At 45.0% G+C, this 17830-nt stretch overlaps 1 protein-coding gene across 2 annotated transcripts in view; it reads right to left on the bottom strand.

Moving 5' to 3' along the window:
* The window catches only part of LOC146206444 (guanylate binding protein 128up-like), a 33530-nt gene extending 18198 nt beyond the window's left edge, over positions 1-15332 (bottom strand). The window contains exons 1-3 of one of the 2 annotated variants that reach the window (XM_084591112.1): positions 14956-15332; positions 9392-9557; positions 8108-8308 (exon numbers count right to left, since the gene is read on the bottom strand). In XM_084591112.1, coding sequence (XP_084447238.1) covers positions 8108-8308; positions 9392-9557; positions 14956-14997 — 409 coding nt within the window. In that variant the 5' untranslated portion in view covers positions 14998-15332. The remainder of the gene's footprint in view (positions 1-8107; positions 8309-9391; positions 9558-14955) is intronic. The other variant, XM_084591111.1, reaches the window with a different exon arrangement.
* Positions 15333-17830: the final 2498 nt, after the last annotated feature.

The raw sequence follows: 17830 nt of genomic DNA, 5'->3' as shown, positions 1-17830 counted from the left end.
ATGTCGTCTCCAATGGCGTTCTTCCCGATCCGGCAAAATTACGCGCTGTGGCAGAATTTCCCAAGCCAACTAATGTGAAAGAACTCCGCAGCTTCGTCGGCCTCTGCTCGTACTTCCGCCGCTTCGTTCGCAATTTCGCCACAATCATCAACCCTCTCACCAAGCTTCTGTCCAGCCACGATCTTTCAGCCTGGTCTCCGCACTGTGATGATGCTTTCGTGACACTCCGTCACCTTCTGACGACTCCGCCAATCCTGCGTCATTTCGACCCTTCTTCTCCCACGGAAATCCACTGATGCCAGCGGCGTCGGCCTCGGCGCAGTACTCGCTCAGCGGAAGTCTGGCTTTGATGAGTATGTTGTCGCTTACGCAAGTCGGACCCTAACAAAAGCTGAAGCAAACTATTCCGTCACCAAGAAAGAGTGTCTCGCTATTCTCTGGGCAATAGCAAAATTTCGCCCCTACTTGTATGGCCATTCTTTTGATGTCGTCACCAATCATCACTCCCTTTGCTGGCTGTCTTCTTTGAAAGATCCTTCTGGTCGACTGGCCCGTTGGGCTCTGAGGCTCCAAGAATACGACATTAACGTCATCTATCGCTCTGGCCGTAAACATGCCGATGCTCTCTCACATTCTCCCTTGCCGTCTGAAGCCACTCCTGCTATATCCGTTCTACATCCCACCGACATGCCCACCGATATGACTTCCGAGCAACGCAAAGACGCATGGATCGCTTCACTCCTGCATTTTTTATCTGGCCGCGCTTCACGACCTCCTTGCCGCGCTCTCCGTCGCAAGTCTCACCATTTCGCCATCAGAGACGAGCTCCTCTACCGTAGGAATTACCTTCCGGATGGTAGAAAGTGGCTGCTTGTAATTCCGTTCCATCTACGCTCCGTGATTTGCTCCCATTACCACGACGATCCCCAGTGTGCCCACGCCGGCTTATTGAAAACCTTCACTCGCCTGCGACAGCGATACTACTGGCGTGGGGTGTACCGTTATGTTCGTCGGTTCGTCCGGTCCTGCCAACAGTGTCAGCGCCGAAAACACCCACCTCGCCAACCCGCCGCTCCTCTGCAGCCGCTGACCTACCCAGCTCAGCCCTTTGAGCGTGTTGGAATAGACCTATACAGCCCGCTTCCTAGCACATCAACAGGCAATCGCTGGATCATCGTTGCAATCGATCATCTCACACGCTACGCCGAAACGGCGCCTTTGACATCTGCTACAGCCCAAGACATTGCCTCCTTCATCCTTCATCACATAATTCTTCGCCACGGGGCTCCCAAAGAATTGCTGAGTGACAGAGGTCCCGCTTTCCTTTCTGAAGTTGTCGAAGCTGTTCTTAGAGAATGCAAAATCGTTCACCGCGCCACATCCGCGTACCATCCGCAAACAAATGGAATGGTTGAGCGTTTTAACCGCACCATGGGCGACATGCTAGCAATGTCGCTTCCGACCACTCCAACTGGGACCACATTCTTCCATTCGTCACATTCGCTTATAACTCTGCCACACAAGCAACCACCGGTTTCTCGCCATACTTCCTCCTGTACGGTCGTGAGCCCTCTTGTACCATGGACACCATTCTCCCTTACCGACCGGATTCTTCCGAATTCACGACTGTTTCACAAGCTGCAACTTATGCCGAAGAATGCCGCCAGCTTGCCCGGTCCTTCACTTCTCACGCCCAGCAACAACAGAAAACCAACCGAGATCAATCTGCACTTCTTCCTACTTACCGTACAGACTCTTTGGTCTGGCTATGGGTGCCTTCCTCCAGTCCCGGCCTTTCATCCAAACTTCTGAGCAAGTATCAGGGCCCCTACCGTATTGTCAAGCAAACATCCCCCATCAACTACCTCATCGAACCCCTTACGCCATCCACTGACCACCGTCGCCGAAATCATGAAATAGTACACAGTAACCGCCTGAAACCTTACTACGATCCGGCCATCGTCACATCGCCATGAGCCGCCAGGATGGCGTCTTTTCGCCCTGGGGAAGTTGTAAAACAGGTATTGGGCATTGATATGTTCAGCGCCTATTGCTGAAGAGAACGACGACAATGTTCAACGCGCGTGACGGGCAGGAAAGAAAACGACAACGAAGCTCGCTTCGACGCTCGTACGTGTGCTGACACGTCTCACGACTGATTGCAGAACGTTCTATTGACTGTTGACGACATATCGCCCTGTGCAAGGTCTTCTACAACAACATAATCTTTCATGTGCCTTAAACAAGTCTCTCTGGGTTTCCCTGCATGTGTATGCCCCCTACATGTGGCAGCCTGTGGCATGCTCTTCCCAGCATGGCTCCTTTTTTTGTTTTGTTTTTCTGGTAGAATGCAGCAGCTGCCATACACATACACACCAAGGTAGCCATGTCTAATTGTTTCAAGCTTTGCCTTATTTCCACTGTACTGATGTGCATTGCACTTTGCTGAACTCTACATTAAAGTTCTTCACCACCTGACAACTTCTGCAGCTATAGGCGACTCACTTGCAGCTTTGCAGCTGCGTGCCAGAGATGCATAAAAACAGTCACTGACATTCTTATGGACAACTTCACCCACATGGATGACAATACTGACATTCGGGAGTCACTATCCATGTAGGTCAAAAATTTGAAACCAATGAAATACATGAAAATCTTCCCGCATCCTTGGGTTCAGCAGTCAAGTGCCATAACCACAGAGCCACAGTGGCAGAGTGCAAGCAGGGGTTAACAGCCCACATCAACCACAAGTGCAAAATAGATTAATGACTTTTCTGCTCCCAACGATCTGGAAAATGTAGTTACCACGTCTGCAAAGAGAGAAACACATTTAGCAGAAGTGAGCAAATGTCAAACTTCTGCGTGTGAAAAGAATACAAATAATAAAAATTGGGAGCGAATTGAAAGAAATATTTTCGAATGATTTCAAATTTCAGTAAAGGTGGCTCAGACGAAAGAAACGCTTTTCCACAAAGCATAACTGTAAAAAGAAACTAAGGGTGTTGCTAAGCAATTTTGTTTTTACCGATCACCGACATACGTTAATATGCCCCTAAGGTCTATCAAAGCATTAAAAACGGGAAGGGGAATCATGTTGTAGTAATACTAGCAATAGACTATTTTCTAGAATACCTTTTCTACAACTCTTAGCAACTACATTAAGTAAAAAAAGCACTATCATATTTTGGCTTAATGCTCATATGACGAGATTAACAAAATGCTGACATGAAGCACTGTAAGGTGCCCGCACAGATACCCCCCCAGAAGGAGTGCTGCCAGCAGCCGATTATGGGAAAGGCAAGGCACAAGGCACTGGTTTCAAAATGCAACAATGCAGCTCACAAAACGGAAAGAACAGCAACCTGAGCTGCAAAGCAAGTGGGATGATCTCTTTCACGCTCCCTTGAAGACACGCTGAAGACAAAGCACCGGCTGTGGACTGCCACCCCAAATGCAGCATACACGATGACATGTGGCTCTCACATATGTGTTTCACTGAACTGCAAGCCCAAACTGAAGGCACAAAAACAATGCCTGAAAAAGAAACCGTTAGATGCCCCAGTATGTGCGGCAGCTGTGCAGGCTTGATTCGAGCCCAACGCCATTTTCTTAAACACTGTTGCCTATGATATGCAAGGCCTGGGGCCGATTGTGGCACCGATCATCAGCTTCTTGTTGCCAAAATTAAGCTTCGATTGAGGAAAATGCAGAAAACTAGAAGGCCTTTCAGGTATAATCCGGATCAAATTCCATTAGAATATGCTGTGGAAGTGAGGAATCGATTTCAAGAATTAGATCTAGAAGACAGAGAGCCCGAAGAGATGTGGACTGATGTTCGTGATATAATACAAGAAGTTGCTACTAAGGTAGTTCCAAAGCAAAAGAAATGCAAGAAAGCAAACTGGTTATCTAAAGAGGCTTTGCAAATAGCTGAGGAAAGGAGGATGGCAAAAGTTATGGGGGAAAGAGAAAGATACAAGGTTCTCAATGCGGATTTTCAGAAAATAGCAAGGAGAGATAAGAATACCTTCCTGAACATACAGTGCCAAGCAGTTGAGGACAATAGCCAATTAAGGAACACAAGAGCTCTGTATAAGACAATCAAAGATATCAAAGGAAGCTTCTGTGCAAAGCTGGGCGTGATAAAGGACAAACGAGGCAAGGACCTCACTGAAGCCTCAGAGATAAAGAAGAGGTGGCTGGAATACACAGAAGAACTGTACAAGAAGGACCCGAATGTGCAAACCCAACATAAGACGGTTGTGATTACTGATCTCGAGCCGGGCATCCTGAAGAGTGAAGTTGAATGGGCCTTAGCCAGCCTTGCTAAGAACAAAGCTAGCGGAATTGATGGCATTCCAGCTGAGCTGCTTCAAAACCTCAACCATGATGCTGTTAACATTCTGCATACATTATGTCAGAAGATTTGGACAACCCTGCAGTGGCCACAGGATTGGAGGAGGTCAGTTTACATCCCCATTCCAAAGAAAGGCAGTGCCAAAGATTGTTCCAACTACCGCACGATCGCGCTTATTTCGCATGCTAGCAAGGTGATGTTGAAAATCCTCCAAGGTAGGCTGCAGCAGTATGTGGATCGGGAGCTTCCGGACGTGCAAGCTGGGTTTCGCAAGGGCAGAGGAACTAGAGACCAAATTGCCAACCTTCGCTGGATCATGGAAAAAGCAAGAGAGTTCCAGAAACCCATCTACTTCTGCTTTATTGACTATGCGAAAGCGTTTGACTGCGTAGATCACAGCAGATTGTGGCAAGCTCTCCAAGAGATGGGAATTCCAATTCACCTCATCTGTCTCCTCAGGAACCTGTATGAAGGGCAAGAGGCCACAGTCAGAACTGGGCATGGTCTTACTGATTGGTTTCCGATCGAGAAAGGAGTGAGGCAAGGCTGCATACTGTCGCCCTGCCTATTTAACCTATATGCAGAGTGCATCATGAGGAAGGCTGGTCTGGATGAGTCTTCAGCTGGAGTGAAGATTGCTGGAAAACGTATCAACAACCTTAGATATGCGGATGATACCACTTTAATGGCAGAAAGTGAAGTGGAACTCAAGAGACTTCTGATGCGCGTACAAGAAGAGAGTGAGAAGTTTGGGCTTAAACTGAACATTAAAAAGACAAAGATCATGGCGTCTTGCCCTATCCAGTCCTGGAGCATCAATGGACAAGAAGTGGAAGCTGTGACAGATTTTCTGTTCTTGGGCTCCAAGATTACCTCAGAAGGAGACTGCAGCCATGAAATTAGGAGACGCCTGCTTCTGGGAAAGAGAGCAATGGTTAGCCTTGACCGCCTAGTAAAGAGCAGAGACATTAGTCTGCCAACCAAGATCTGTATAACTCGTGCTATGGTCTTTCCAGTTGTGATGTATGGATGCGAGAGTTGGACCGTGAAAAAGGCTGGCCGCCGAAGAATTGACGCGTTTGAATTGTGGTGCTGGCGAAGACTCTTGAGAGTTCCTTGGACTGCCAGAAGATCAAATCAGTCGATATTGTCAACCATAAACCCTGACTGCTCATTGGAGGGTCAAATTCTAAAGTTAAAGCTCAGCTACTTTGGTCATTTGATGAGAAGAGAGGAGTCGCTGGAGAAAGATTTGATGTTGGGAAAAGTTGAGGGTCGCCGGAGAAGGGGTAGGCAGCGAACGCGATGGTTAGATGGCATCCTCGAGGCACTGCAGATGAAGTTATGTGATGTTAGGAAAATAGTGAGAGACCGGAAAGCGTGGCGTGACATGGTCCATAGGGTCACGAAGAGTTGGACACGACTGAACGACTGAACTGAACTGAACTGGTATAAACTTCGAGCAATCGCAGCAAAGCAGCGATGGTAACACATATGTGCTCCACCCTTGCTCCTTCCAACACAAGCCAAGCAATAAGCCGGGCTGTTTCCACATGTGCTGTGTCTCTTGCAGTGATCTAAAATGAAAAGGTCGCTGTCAGTAGGTTTATAGCCAGCTGTCAATTGCATCGTCGCACAACACAGCGACGAGCCGTGCCGTCTTTCGATTACCATCAGTGCATAACCACACACAGATATTTGCTGCGCGTTGCTGGTAGCCTCTGTGAGGAAGGAGCAAGTAAGCTCATGTGACATGTGCAGGACACTGCTCTTAGAATGTCTCTTAGAAATGTCGCGAAGTTTTGCTGCAAGCTTAGATGAACTAGAAATTCACGCTTTCCAAATACTTTGAAGGTTCAAATAGCTCGACTAGCAAAAATGTAATGTGAATCAAATCACATTACATTTGGGGCGGCCCTTACCCCGTCGGTAAAATGCCGATGGGAATCGCAAGCTGAAATCGGACCAACCACATACCCAAAATGTTCCACACCAGCTGCAGAAGTGGATGTTCGCCACCTGCTATGGACTTGTGCAGGGACAAGGGAATCAAGGACAAAGATTCTGCGCGAAGTGGGTCTAACCACAACAAGGGAAGATGACTTTTCTAAATGGCTCACCGACAACGCTAAGAGCGGGAGCCTGCTCCGGTTCCTCACGGAAAACCATTTACATGAGTTTATATAATATGCTTTATGGCAAGTTTGCGTACAAAAAAAAAAAAAAAAAAATCAAACAGCATACACTATACAAAAACTATTTGAAGTGCCGAATATATGCATGCTCCTAAAATTGTTACTATCAACCTTTATTTATTTAACAAAAATTTTCCTAGTGTCTATATACTTTTAGAACACACCAATCGCAAGCACTTGGATAAAACAAATTCACCCAAGAAAAAATACCCAGGTTCATTACAAATGGGCCTAAAAGTATATCATATTAATATGGCAGCTATTTCTGCTTGGAGTGTGTAGTATTTAGGCGGTGTCGCAACCTAAGCTGCCTCTCTAACTGCAAAAGCTCTACTACAGTGGAATAAATTTGCTCCAGAGCTTTGCCTACAGCTGCACTAACCACCACCCCACCCCACCAAAGCAAGCAAACACACACATCTGTAAAAATGCAATTTAGGCTGTTGTAAAAATGTTCCAGCAGTTAATTTTAGTCCAGATCTTTGCTTTTCATGAGCACATGACAAGTATAACACAACTACAGAGGTACTTCTGCTCTCAATTCATTAGACACAACAACTGTGACAGCCCACAACAAAAATTATGGGGATGCTCAGGTCACCTTAAGAGTGGAATGTCTTAGCATAAAATGCAATGCTACATGTTTCTTTCATTGCAGCCAGACATGCTCGCTGTCACATTTCGTTGCTTTCTTTTTTTTTTTTTTGTAGCACATATATAGGAGGCTGCAGATCAAACCTACTGGCACTGCAAACCTGCAGCAACTGCAAACATGGCCACGCCACGCAGTGTCATGAAGTCACACATGCAGACGCCCAATCGGCGCTCAGCCATGTCACCTGCCAACTGCTAAAACTCCTGCCAACTTGGCCATGTGACGTGATCTCGTGACGTTACACAAGCTGTACACCAATAACCAATCGGTCATGCCCCCGGCCAACTGTTGCCTTACAGAGCACCTTCCAAAAAAAGAGCTGCCTTTCCGCCACTTTGCCACCAGCCAGTCGTGGCAGGAAGTGATTCACTTCAATTTCAGTTCCCTTTAATTTTTTTATACAATTGACTGCGGCAGGCGGCTATTGGCAAGAGGTTTATGACATTACTTTTTGACAGACTCTGCGTTTCCTTCCCAATGCGGCTTCTAAGAGTTTCGCATCTATACAGTTGACTGTGGCAGGTGGTTTTATGATGGAACTTTTTTGAGAAACACTAGGTTCCCCTCCGAACATGGCTTCTAATGCTTTCACATTTATTGGTTCAATTAAGTGTGGTAGGTGGTTTTATGTCACTGCATTTCCCATCCAAGGAGGCTTCGAATGCTGACTAATGGCCTCAGTGAGCAATCAAGTCCTTCCCTGACCAATTCCATGAGCTTAACCACATCCGAACATACATTTCATGTGTGCTTGGCTTGCAAACAATTAACCACAGGCCATATAACAAAAATCAAAATTAGAAACAAGTTGTACCTTTACACATGTTACAGCCATATTGAAGACAATGGGTTTACAAAGAGCACGCTCCCCTAGAAAGCAGCAAAAGAGGCAACACTAACCAGCAATGACCTGTCGCCCTCGACCTTTTCCATCCTTGGCTCCTTCAATAATTCCTGGCAGGTCAAGCAGCTGGATCTTGGCACCCTTGTACTTGATCACGCCGGGCACAGTGGTCAATGTGGTGAACTCGTAAGCGGCCACCTCAGAGAAAACACCCGCCAGTGTGTTCATGAGTGTAGACTTGCCCACCGATGGAAATCCTGGGTGTGACAACAAGGGTGCCTAGCCATGTAGCCTAGTCATGTAGTCGGTGCAACTTTCCATAATTTTGGGAACTTTAAACTCCAAGGCTTTTTTGCTGAAGGTAGTGATGTGCAGAAGTGGATACTCCAGTCCTGGCATGCCACACTAGCATCACAAATGCCTCGAGCAGCTTGAAGACAGCTGCATATAGTCAGAATCTAGTGGCCAGAAAGAATAATCATACAAACTTGTCACACCTTTTCTATGCTATTAACTTTACCATGCAGAAAATAAACTAATGTTTTTGGGCACATGCAAAGGCAGTTCAGCAAATGTGCCATTATATCCACAGCAAACCACAGTAGGGGAAGTTCACATTCAGGACCACCATGAGCTGCTGGTGCATAACAGTTTTGAAGTCAGCACCAAACATGCAGAAGTTCGAAACTACTAAAAACTTTATAAATTCTATACACTGCCTTTCTTGAGGACTACCAAAACGAAACACTAAAGCATTCTATATCCAACTGGAAAGATGAAATGATGTGCACCAGTTTGTGGTTTTATGCAGTAAGATCCTACCTGTGGCAACTTGGCCAGAAATACACCTTTCTACTAGCTTACTTCTTAATGTGTTCAGCACTAAAGTGTGTACACTGCAAGTTCAGAAATGTTTCTGGCAGTGTAGAACAATTAGAAGCTATTTCTTTGTTTCATACTTAGCACCACTTAGTTCTGAAGGGCACCTTTTTTGTGCCAGCTAGCAAACTATATAACGCCTCTCTAAACAGTAAAATCCAGCAAAAAGTCAACATGCGACCCGCTGCTATGCAGAATATGCTTGGCTGTCTAGTGTAAAGAACTGGGTCTTAAAGCATCGTTATAAGCAAGGACTTTCAGCAGCCTTCTTTAAGGTACATTTGTAATCACATAGCAAGACAAGGTAATCATTAACTACATGCAGAACTTGTATGAAGTAGTAAAAAAATAAACAACATAAGCTGTCCCTGGCAGACATGTCCCCCCATGTTCCAGTAAATAACATAAAACCATTTCCGAAACTCAAGGAGGTAAATGCAAAATCTCAACATATACTTTACCTACAAATCCTATTCTGGCATCACCAGTCTTCGCAACATCAAAGCCTTCACCAGGACCGCCACCTCCACCCTTTGGCGTAATTAGCTCCCTCCGAAGCTTTGCCAGTCGAGCTTTAAGCAGACCCAGGTGGCCCATAGTTGCCTTGTTTCGTTGGGTACGGGCCATCTATAAAAGGAGGTATGAATCATCTGCTGACCTTTTCCAATTTCAGCATTCCAATTTATTTAAACATTCAGAATCAAGTAGAAGCAATAGTATTGTAGCATAAATGAATATGCAAAATAATGTGAAGCTTTCGCTCCCCTCCCACTGTTAATATGTCAAATTCGTGAAAGCAGTGTAAAGGGATTGCCCATTTGTGTCAATAAAAGGATGCCAACAGTAACACTAATGGCACAGAACACTAGTCAGATGCGATTTCAATTGAACAAGTTTTATTTTTGTTTACACAAAGCTGAGGGGCAGCAGGGTTGCAGAAATGCCACTCATGCATATGCCACCAGCCTCACTCCTCAATTGCACAATATTGTTAATCTATAATTCACTGCCATCATAAGCCAAATGAGCCAAGTGCACAGCAGGACAACTGCCTTTAACCCATTATTTCCCCCATGAGGCATCTGTGCTGTAGCACACTTTGTATGTGTATCTGAATTTCTGAGAAAAGGCTGTTCACCCTGGAGAAACACTCAAGTTCAGCAATGTTTGTGTTATATTTTGTTCTCCTTCAAGGTGAACTGCTATCAACAACAGCTCTTTGAACAAACAGCCTTTGCACATGTAGGATTCTAAAATAACAGGTAAATTGCTTGCTTCTGCCAGATAACTTCAAATTATGTACTTCATCAAGGCATTTAATAAGTGTGTACTGGCTACAGCGTCGCTAAATTTTCGCACTCACTAGACTGTTAACATCTTGATCTGATAGAGTTGATGTCTGTACACTGAGCAGCAAAGGTAAATCTATGTTGCAACGAGTGGTTTTTCTGCAGTATATGACATTACTTGGTAGAGTGTGTGATCCGTTAGAACATGCATGTATATGTCTCTTATTTCTGCCTATCAATCACTTTAAGAGCTACACACTCTAATGAATCCATATAAGGTAGGATGGAAAGTAGGGCTTGTTGATCAGCGTTCATGACTGGGACATCAGTACAAATTATGGTACGGTATGGCAGAGTATGTGGGGTTAAATGCACCAAAGTAACTCAGGGAGGACTGCGGAAAAATTTTGACCACCTGGTAGCAATTAATAAGCACTGAAATCTTACAGCAAATGTGCACTTTTTGCATTTCGCCTCCATCAAAATGTGCCCGCCACAGCTGGGTTTGAACCAGGGTCAACAGTGCAGAGTAATAAACGACCGGAAAGACAGGATCAGCACTCATCACGTGTCCTCTTCCCTGGCCTTTCATCATTATTTCACAACACTGCTTCAATAATAAATGCGTACGTATACAAAAAATAACATGGAAGTGAAGTACGCAAGAGTGTGCCTCAATACCTAATTTACAGATATGTTATAGCAGAGCAGAAAATGCGGGCAGATATGACAGCAAGGTTAGACTGGCCATAGTCCTCATGGCTGCCAACCACTGCTACTATACTTCAACCACTACCAGCAGAAGGCACTAGCCCATTACTTAAACCTACTACACACTGCTGCATCATGAAAATGAAATCTGTCCAAGTTCACACTTCAAGGACTTTTACCTGTTTGCCTTCTAAAAATTGTTCCTCCCACCTTTGCTGTTCACCTTTGATAATTAGTTTGGCCAGTCCCATATAATGAATTTTTATTACTGAGTATGCCTTCCAGTGTCAAGAACCACATGCTGTGCCATGATGACCAGAGCACCTAATTTTTTTTAAGTCAAGCCATTGTGAGAGATTATGATGGGGGCAAAAGGAGATGAGAAACGTGTACACATCTGCTTGAATTGTCACTTTCCATCAGGTGCTAGCAGTCATATGCACAGATTTCTTATCTAACTACCAGAATGATGCCCGTGAGCATACTGCCCTTATATAACATAAGTGCTGACCAGGAAAGATGCCAAAGAAAATTTTCAATGGGCACGCTGCCAGCGTGATTCTCTTACAGATGGCAGAAATGCCCAACGAAAAGAAAACCTTCCACTATCCAAATATTAAATATTTTCTGCAGTTGATCAATGCTCTTGAGAAGGCCTAAATGGAACATAGATCAAAATCCAGCCTGATTACAGAAACGTCAGCTTCGCAGCTGCATGTACTGCGTGAACAAGTGACAGCCATTAGTTCAGAAGTGTTTGCTGGAGGGCTACCTAGTGAACTCATTTTGGCAAAGCCTGAAGTGTACAAAGGACAGGGACGTGAGCAGGGGTGGAAGCAGGCTCAAGCATTTTGGGGTAGCTCAAGGAGCAGTAATAAAGCCATTTTGGAGCAGCTTTGGAGCAGCAAGATGAGTTTTGGAGTATATGAGTTCTGTATTGCAGAATGCTTCTAGTTCAAATGCTTTTAATAATAGCAATTTTCTCTTCCTGACGTATAAAAGAATCCAATTTGATTCCTTTGTTTTGTATTTTCTAAGTGCAATGCTCGGCTTGACTTTGCATGCATCTCTAACAAGGCAAGGCAAACAGCCAAAGCATGTACAGATGCTTAAAATATCCCAGTTGACTTCAGCAACAATTTGGAACAGACTAGCAACAAATAGAGTGCTTGCTTTTACACTTCACAACTGAACATTGGTTAATTAAAAGCTTATCACTATTTTGACGTGACAGGTTTAGAGGTGGAGTCTACCACTTTGATGTACTCAAGCACTGCCACTATAGTTCGGTGTTCACACTGAAGAGCAGCACACTTCTGCTATCTGGTGCATATCTTTTTGATCGTATGCCTGTGTTTGTAAACTTCTGGGCGCTGGTCAGTAGTGCCTTCAGAGAGGGCAGGTAGCACTCAAGGTTAGCATTCTCTTCCTTCAGATTCTTTACTTCCCAGCCTTCTGCCAGAGGCTGTTCGCATTATTGCTAGAGCTAAGCAGGGGCTTCGTTAATTTCAACACACTGGCAATAGGCCCTGTAAGTGGCATTACCCTGGTAGCAGTTAAAGTATGCTCAGGTTGTGATTTTGCCGCTCTATACTGACTTCATATTCCTGTAACTCCCTTTTATCCTTCACCTTTATACCCACTCACCCCCTTCCCCCAGTGCAGGGTAGAAATCCGGTTTCTTCTTCTGATAAACCTTCCTGCCTCCTCCTCTTGTCTGACGCAGGCATGACAAGCTCAATAGTGAATTTACTATTTGCTTGTTTTCAAAGCAGAACGATTATTATAACTCGTGTAATTCTTTGCAGCCAGTCAAGGTTCCTAACTACCGTGGTAGTTTGCGGTGTCTGCTTCGCTCACCAGCAGTGATTTAATGAGCGAAAGTGCTATGTCAAGTGCACAGACCATTTCTCTTGCGATCAATTCCATCAAGTTACTTCATTTTAAATTTACTCGTGAACAAACATTTATTATTCTCAGCGTTGTTCTAGTTTATCAAAATTTTACCTTAGGCTCAGCGTGAGATGCGTTATACCGCTTCCACCTATGTGCTGCTACCATTTTGACTATGGCGGCCCCTACACTGCGTATGCGAAACACACAACATGCCATCACCCTGCTGCATCTGACAGTTGCTGAATGCACCGAATCACATTTTACATTGGCAATACGTTAATGGCCCACTGAGCGGCGAAAACGCGCTTCACTAAATTTGATGGCAATACACTGAGGCAGCCCGTTTGGAAAAGGATGGAGCAGAGAAAGCAGTTTGAAGCAAACGAAGCAGCACTTCCACCCCTGTGTGAGACCAACACAGAACACATCCTTGTCTTTTTTGCGCTTCAGGCTTTGCCAAAATGAGCAAACTCCACCAACTAGCCCAACAAACAGCCTTGCTGAACTTTAGTTGGTGAAATTTGCTCATCTTCAAAACTGCACGAATAAAAGAAGGACAGAGGAAGGAAACATATAGCGCACACAGAGTGCAGTGTGTGTCTGTTGCTCTCTGCAATGTGTGTGCTGTGTTTCCATCCTCTGTCCCTATTCTATTTGTGTAGTCTCGAATGTGATCTAAAAGTGCTTCCTGTAGTCTCATTAAAAAAAATAGCAACCAATTGCTTTTGCACTTGGGAAGTACTAGCTGATTCTACAATGTAAAAGTCGGTTTGAGATAATGCAGTGCATACCACTCATTTATAATGTCAACGTCATTGCTTCATGTATACAACATTCGATACCTCTCGAAAAAGTGGAAATTCTACAATTCGTACAGTTACATTTATTTCTTACGATCCTACATGGCACTACCACAATAAATATTTATATTGCAACTGGTTTTCCTGAATTTGGAAACACCGAGCTATGAACACTTGCCTAGGCCCATGTATTACTGCACACACTTTCCCCCTCAGTTTGAAGCTAGCCAACGACCTCCAAGCGTGTGATCGGGAGTCATTCTACTCTCGCGCAAATGCAGCAACCAAATATGCTACAACACGGCATACATATTTCAATGTGGTGGCATTCTGCTACCGTGGTTCAGTGGTTCCAGATTTAAACCCGGAAGTGACGACCAATCTTGACAAAGGCGAAATGCAAAAGATGACCGTGAAGTGCATCATACCATAGTCCTCACAAACTGAAACCGCATTGAAGCTCGCTTTGCACGACATGTGGCTAACCGCGACAACACCTGTGCGATAGAAGCAAAATCTCTAGGCACTATACTACCTAGTACACTTTTCCTTTTTTTTCCGTTTTGCATGCTTCCCCTATGTTTATTTGCCCGTTCATGCCAAGATCTAAAGCGCCAAAGTGACAGACGTGACAAAGCATGTATGCAGACAGTGAACCACACAATGGCGTTGACAATGCTCAACCAGACCTTTTGTATCATACCAGTCGGGAAACACCGCTTCAAAAAGTGACTGGTGTTAGTAAGCATTTTTCGGATGCTTATGAATTATCGCGCCGGTCAATAGAAGTTTTTTGCCATTTCCGTCATTGCCTTCAAGAAATCACACGTTTTTTTTTTCTTTTTCACCTTAATTACCTCTACGGCTGTTATGTCTAAGAATTTTTGCTACTGCAACTCAACACATTTTATTTTCCCGGTGATCGTTCATTTATCAACAATCTCAAAGTTTGCAATTTAGACAGTTTTCTTCAGTGGCTGCGGGTGCCGCAACTATTCGTAGACATCCTAATTTTGACCAATCAAAACCGCCGTTTTTTAATACATGTGCCCTATGGGAAGTTTTGCAACTGGTAATATTAAACAGCTCTGTGCTCAACATGAACTATTCAAATTTCAGAGCGTCACATATGACATCTGCGACTTACATGTGACATACAGGAACCCTGAGCGAAATTCACAAAAGCGTTTATTTATTAAAAGGGTGTTTCTTTTAACAAATTCGTTATTTATGGAAGAAATCTTGACGGTGGTCCCGTATTACGTCGGCCCATTTTTTGGTAGGGGTATAGCACTATAGCAGGGGTATCGGGAGCGAAAAACGACTTACCTCTGCCTCGATGGCCGCTATTTTTTCAAGCACCGTGCTCATCTTGAACAGTTCGCTTGAATACAGGCACCAAATGTCCAAAATTCACACTACATACACCACATGGCACCCAGTACGGCCCCTCGAAATAGGAACTGCGGGCTGCCGGCCAGCGGGCGCTACGGTAGAGTGGCTAGAACGGGCACTGTAGAACTGTAATACAATAGGTAGTGAACTGTAGTAACTGTAGGATGTAGCCGCGGTATGTTCCCTGGAAAAATCAAGGTGAATGGATTTGCGATGGGCCTTGAAAACACTACAGTTGTTACAAGCGAGCGCTAGGACAACTGGCTACGTCCGCCATGTAACTGGGATTAAACTCTATGGATGTATGGATGGATGGACGGATGAATGGATAGTGGATAGTACCACTACCACCATCATCATCATTATAAACCTCCTCCAATTAACCCGGTTTTGTGCCAGCTGTGCCACCATCCCTTGCGAACTTCTTAACCTCATCCGCACACCTAACATTCTGCCGCCCCGTGCTACGCTTTCCTTCCCTTCGAATCCAGTTTGTTACCCTGAGCTATAGTGCTCTACCTGAGCTGAGCCGCTGAGCGACCATCGGTTATCCTTTCTTTACATGTCCTACCCCTGCCCATTTCTTCTTTATTTCCACTAGAATGTCAGTGACGTGTTATTTCTCTGACCCACTCTGCACATTCCCTATCTCTTAACGTTATCCCTACCATTTTTCTTTCCATGGCCCTCTACGTTGTCCTCAACATACCTCAACTCCCTATGCCTCCCAGCGGCCACGAATTACAGACGCTAGCGCCAAACTCCCCATTATAGGATTATAGCGGGAGGGGGCGGGTAAAAAATGGACTTAACGGGGGAGGCCGTATAGCGGACTGGTCCAAAAAAACGGTGCGCTGAAGGGGGTGTCGGTAGGTTGCTTCAAGCAGCGCGGGTCGCGCGCTCGCGTGCGCCCGTGCCCGGGTGCCCGGGTGCGTATTGACAAACCATATCCCGTAGGAGCACTCGAGCAGACGACGCTCTGACGCACAAGCACGTGACACAACGTCACTTCCGCGAGTAGCAGCGACGTTGTTTTCCCCTAGCGCCTTGTGACGAGACTCCTCATGGTTTCAGTTTCGTTTCGCGCAGGGCTCGCATTTACGTTGTTTTCCCCACTGGTGCTTGTCAAAGGTACGCATGTTTCGGTGTCGTTTTCGCGCAGGGCTCGTATTTCCGCACGGCTGTCAGCTGAAGTTCTCGTAAAAGTTACGCAAATTGCCGTCGGCTAAAAGTTCGGTCACGCGATCACGTTAATTTCGGTCCAGTGACCGCTGTGCGGGCTTTTTTCTGGTGTTCTGTAAACGTCAGTCGGTTACCGGTCACGTGTCACGTAAATTTCAGTCCAGTGGTCACTTGCGTGGCTGTTCTTTTCTGGTATGTTCTGGAATCGTCGCTCGGCTCGGCTACACCCCGAAGTTTGCACTTTTGCACTTCTCCCCATCCGCATAGCTCCGCGCAGTTCGTCCGGTGCTTCTGGGTTGTACGCACGTGCACATGGCTCATCCGTTGCGCGCTGCGCTAGCCAGGGTGATTTTGTGCTTGACGAACTTGTGTGTCAATTGCGGATAACTAGAGATGATGGACGAGCTCCTGCAGAGCCGCTCGAGCTCGTAAAAGATGAGCTCGCGTCAAAAGGGCACGAATCGGTGTATCGCGCGAACCTGGCAAACGAGGCAGCCGTCAACGAATGGCTGGAAGCCTACAGCGTCGAAACTAACACGTCTTGGATCGTGGAAAAGGTTCAAAAGGATGGAGAAAGGTACGTACATTGCCGATCAGCCGGTATTGCTCTTAGCAGTATAATTTCAATCATTGTCAAATAATTTATGCTCGGCTAGTGCTATATGTGGGTTGGATTTTAGTCAATTTAATAAAAAGCGGAGCTACACTTATCGCTTATACTGGAGTCGAAAGTACACGAACGCAATATATTAGGCGATAGTCTCCATGCAGACCTATGCAGTTAGCTGGCAAGCTCGAGAGAAGAGACTTTTGAAGGCAGTCATCACCTCGAAGGTAAATGACTAATTGTAGAAATGATGACACAAAGTGCTAGTCACATGCCATCAATCTGATAACTTTCCCTTGTAAACGTTCGTAAAATCAGTTTACAAAAAAAAAAAAAAAATATTAGCTTAAGAACTTATACTCAGTGAACATCCAGTGAATATCTGCCGCAATTAAATGTTAATAATATCTCATTATAGTATACATTATAATGTTCACGTTGAAGAGAGTAGAAAGTGGACATGTACCAAATACCCACATATGCCCACACATCTCTTGATGAGATATTAAATGATATTCTGTAGATATGTAGCCAACATCTTTTTAGGGGTTGTGAGCTGTGTAGTAAGAGTACAGCACTTTATAAGAGCAATCAGAGCAATTGCTGAAAAATGCCGAAGAAGATAATTGTTTATCCAAGGTAAAAATTTCCTACTGTTTTTTTGCTAGGATCCTACTAGTTCCAGTAGTACTGGTTTATTAACACATTCCCCATAGCCACTGGAATCTGTAGCAGCTGGGTCTCCCTGCAAAAGGTGGGCCTGTTGACCTATGAACATCTTGGTGCAGCAGCTGCCTAGGGCTGCACTATCAAAAAGAAGACAAGGGCAAAGGTTTCATAAGTATGAATCATACTTTATTATTTTCCATGTCTACAAAAGTTCTGCAATCTGAATGGACACTTTTGTCTTGCTGTCTGCTACTGCTGCAGGTGTTCAAGCTTCAATCAGATGTTGCAATGAAGTTAGCTGGACAGAAAGAATTTTTCAGAAAAACATGCTAGCAACACCACACTACTTTA

The sequence above is a fragment of the Amblyomma maculatum genome, chromosome 1 (genome assembly GCF_055883805.1).
Source record: "Amblyomma maculatum isolate TAMU_Amacu chromosome 1, ASM5588380v1, whole genome shotgun sequence".
NCBI classification, from domain to species: domain Eukaryota; kingdom Metazoa; phylum Arthropoda; class Arachnida; order Ixodida; family Ixodidae; genus Amblyomma; species Amblyomma maculatum.
This window is presented reverse-complemented; position numbering and strand designations above follow the sequence as displayed.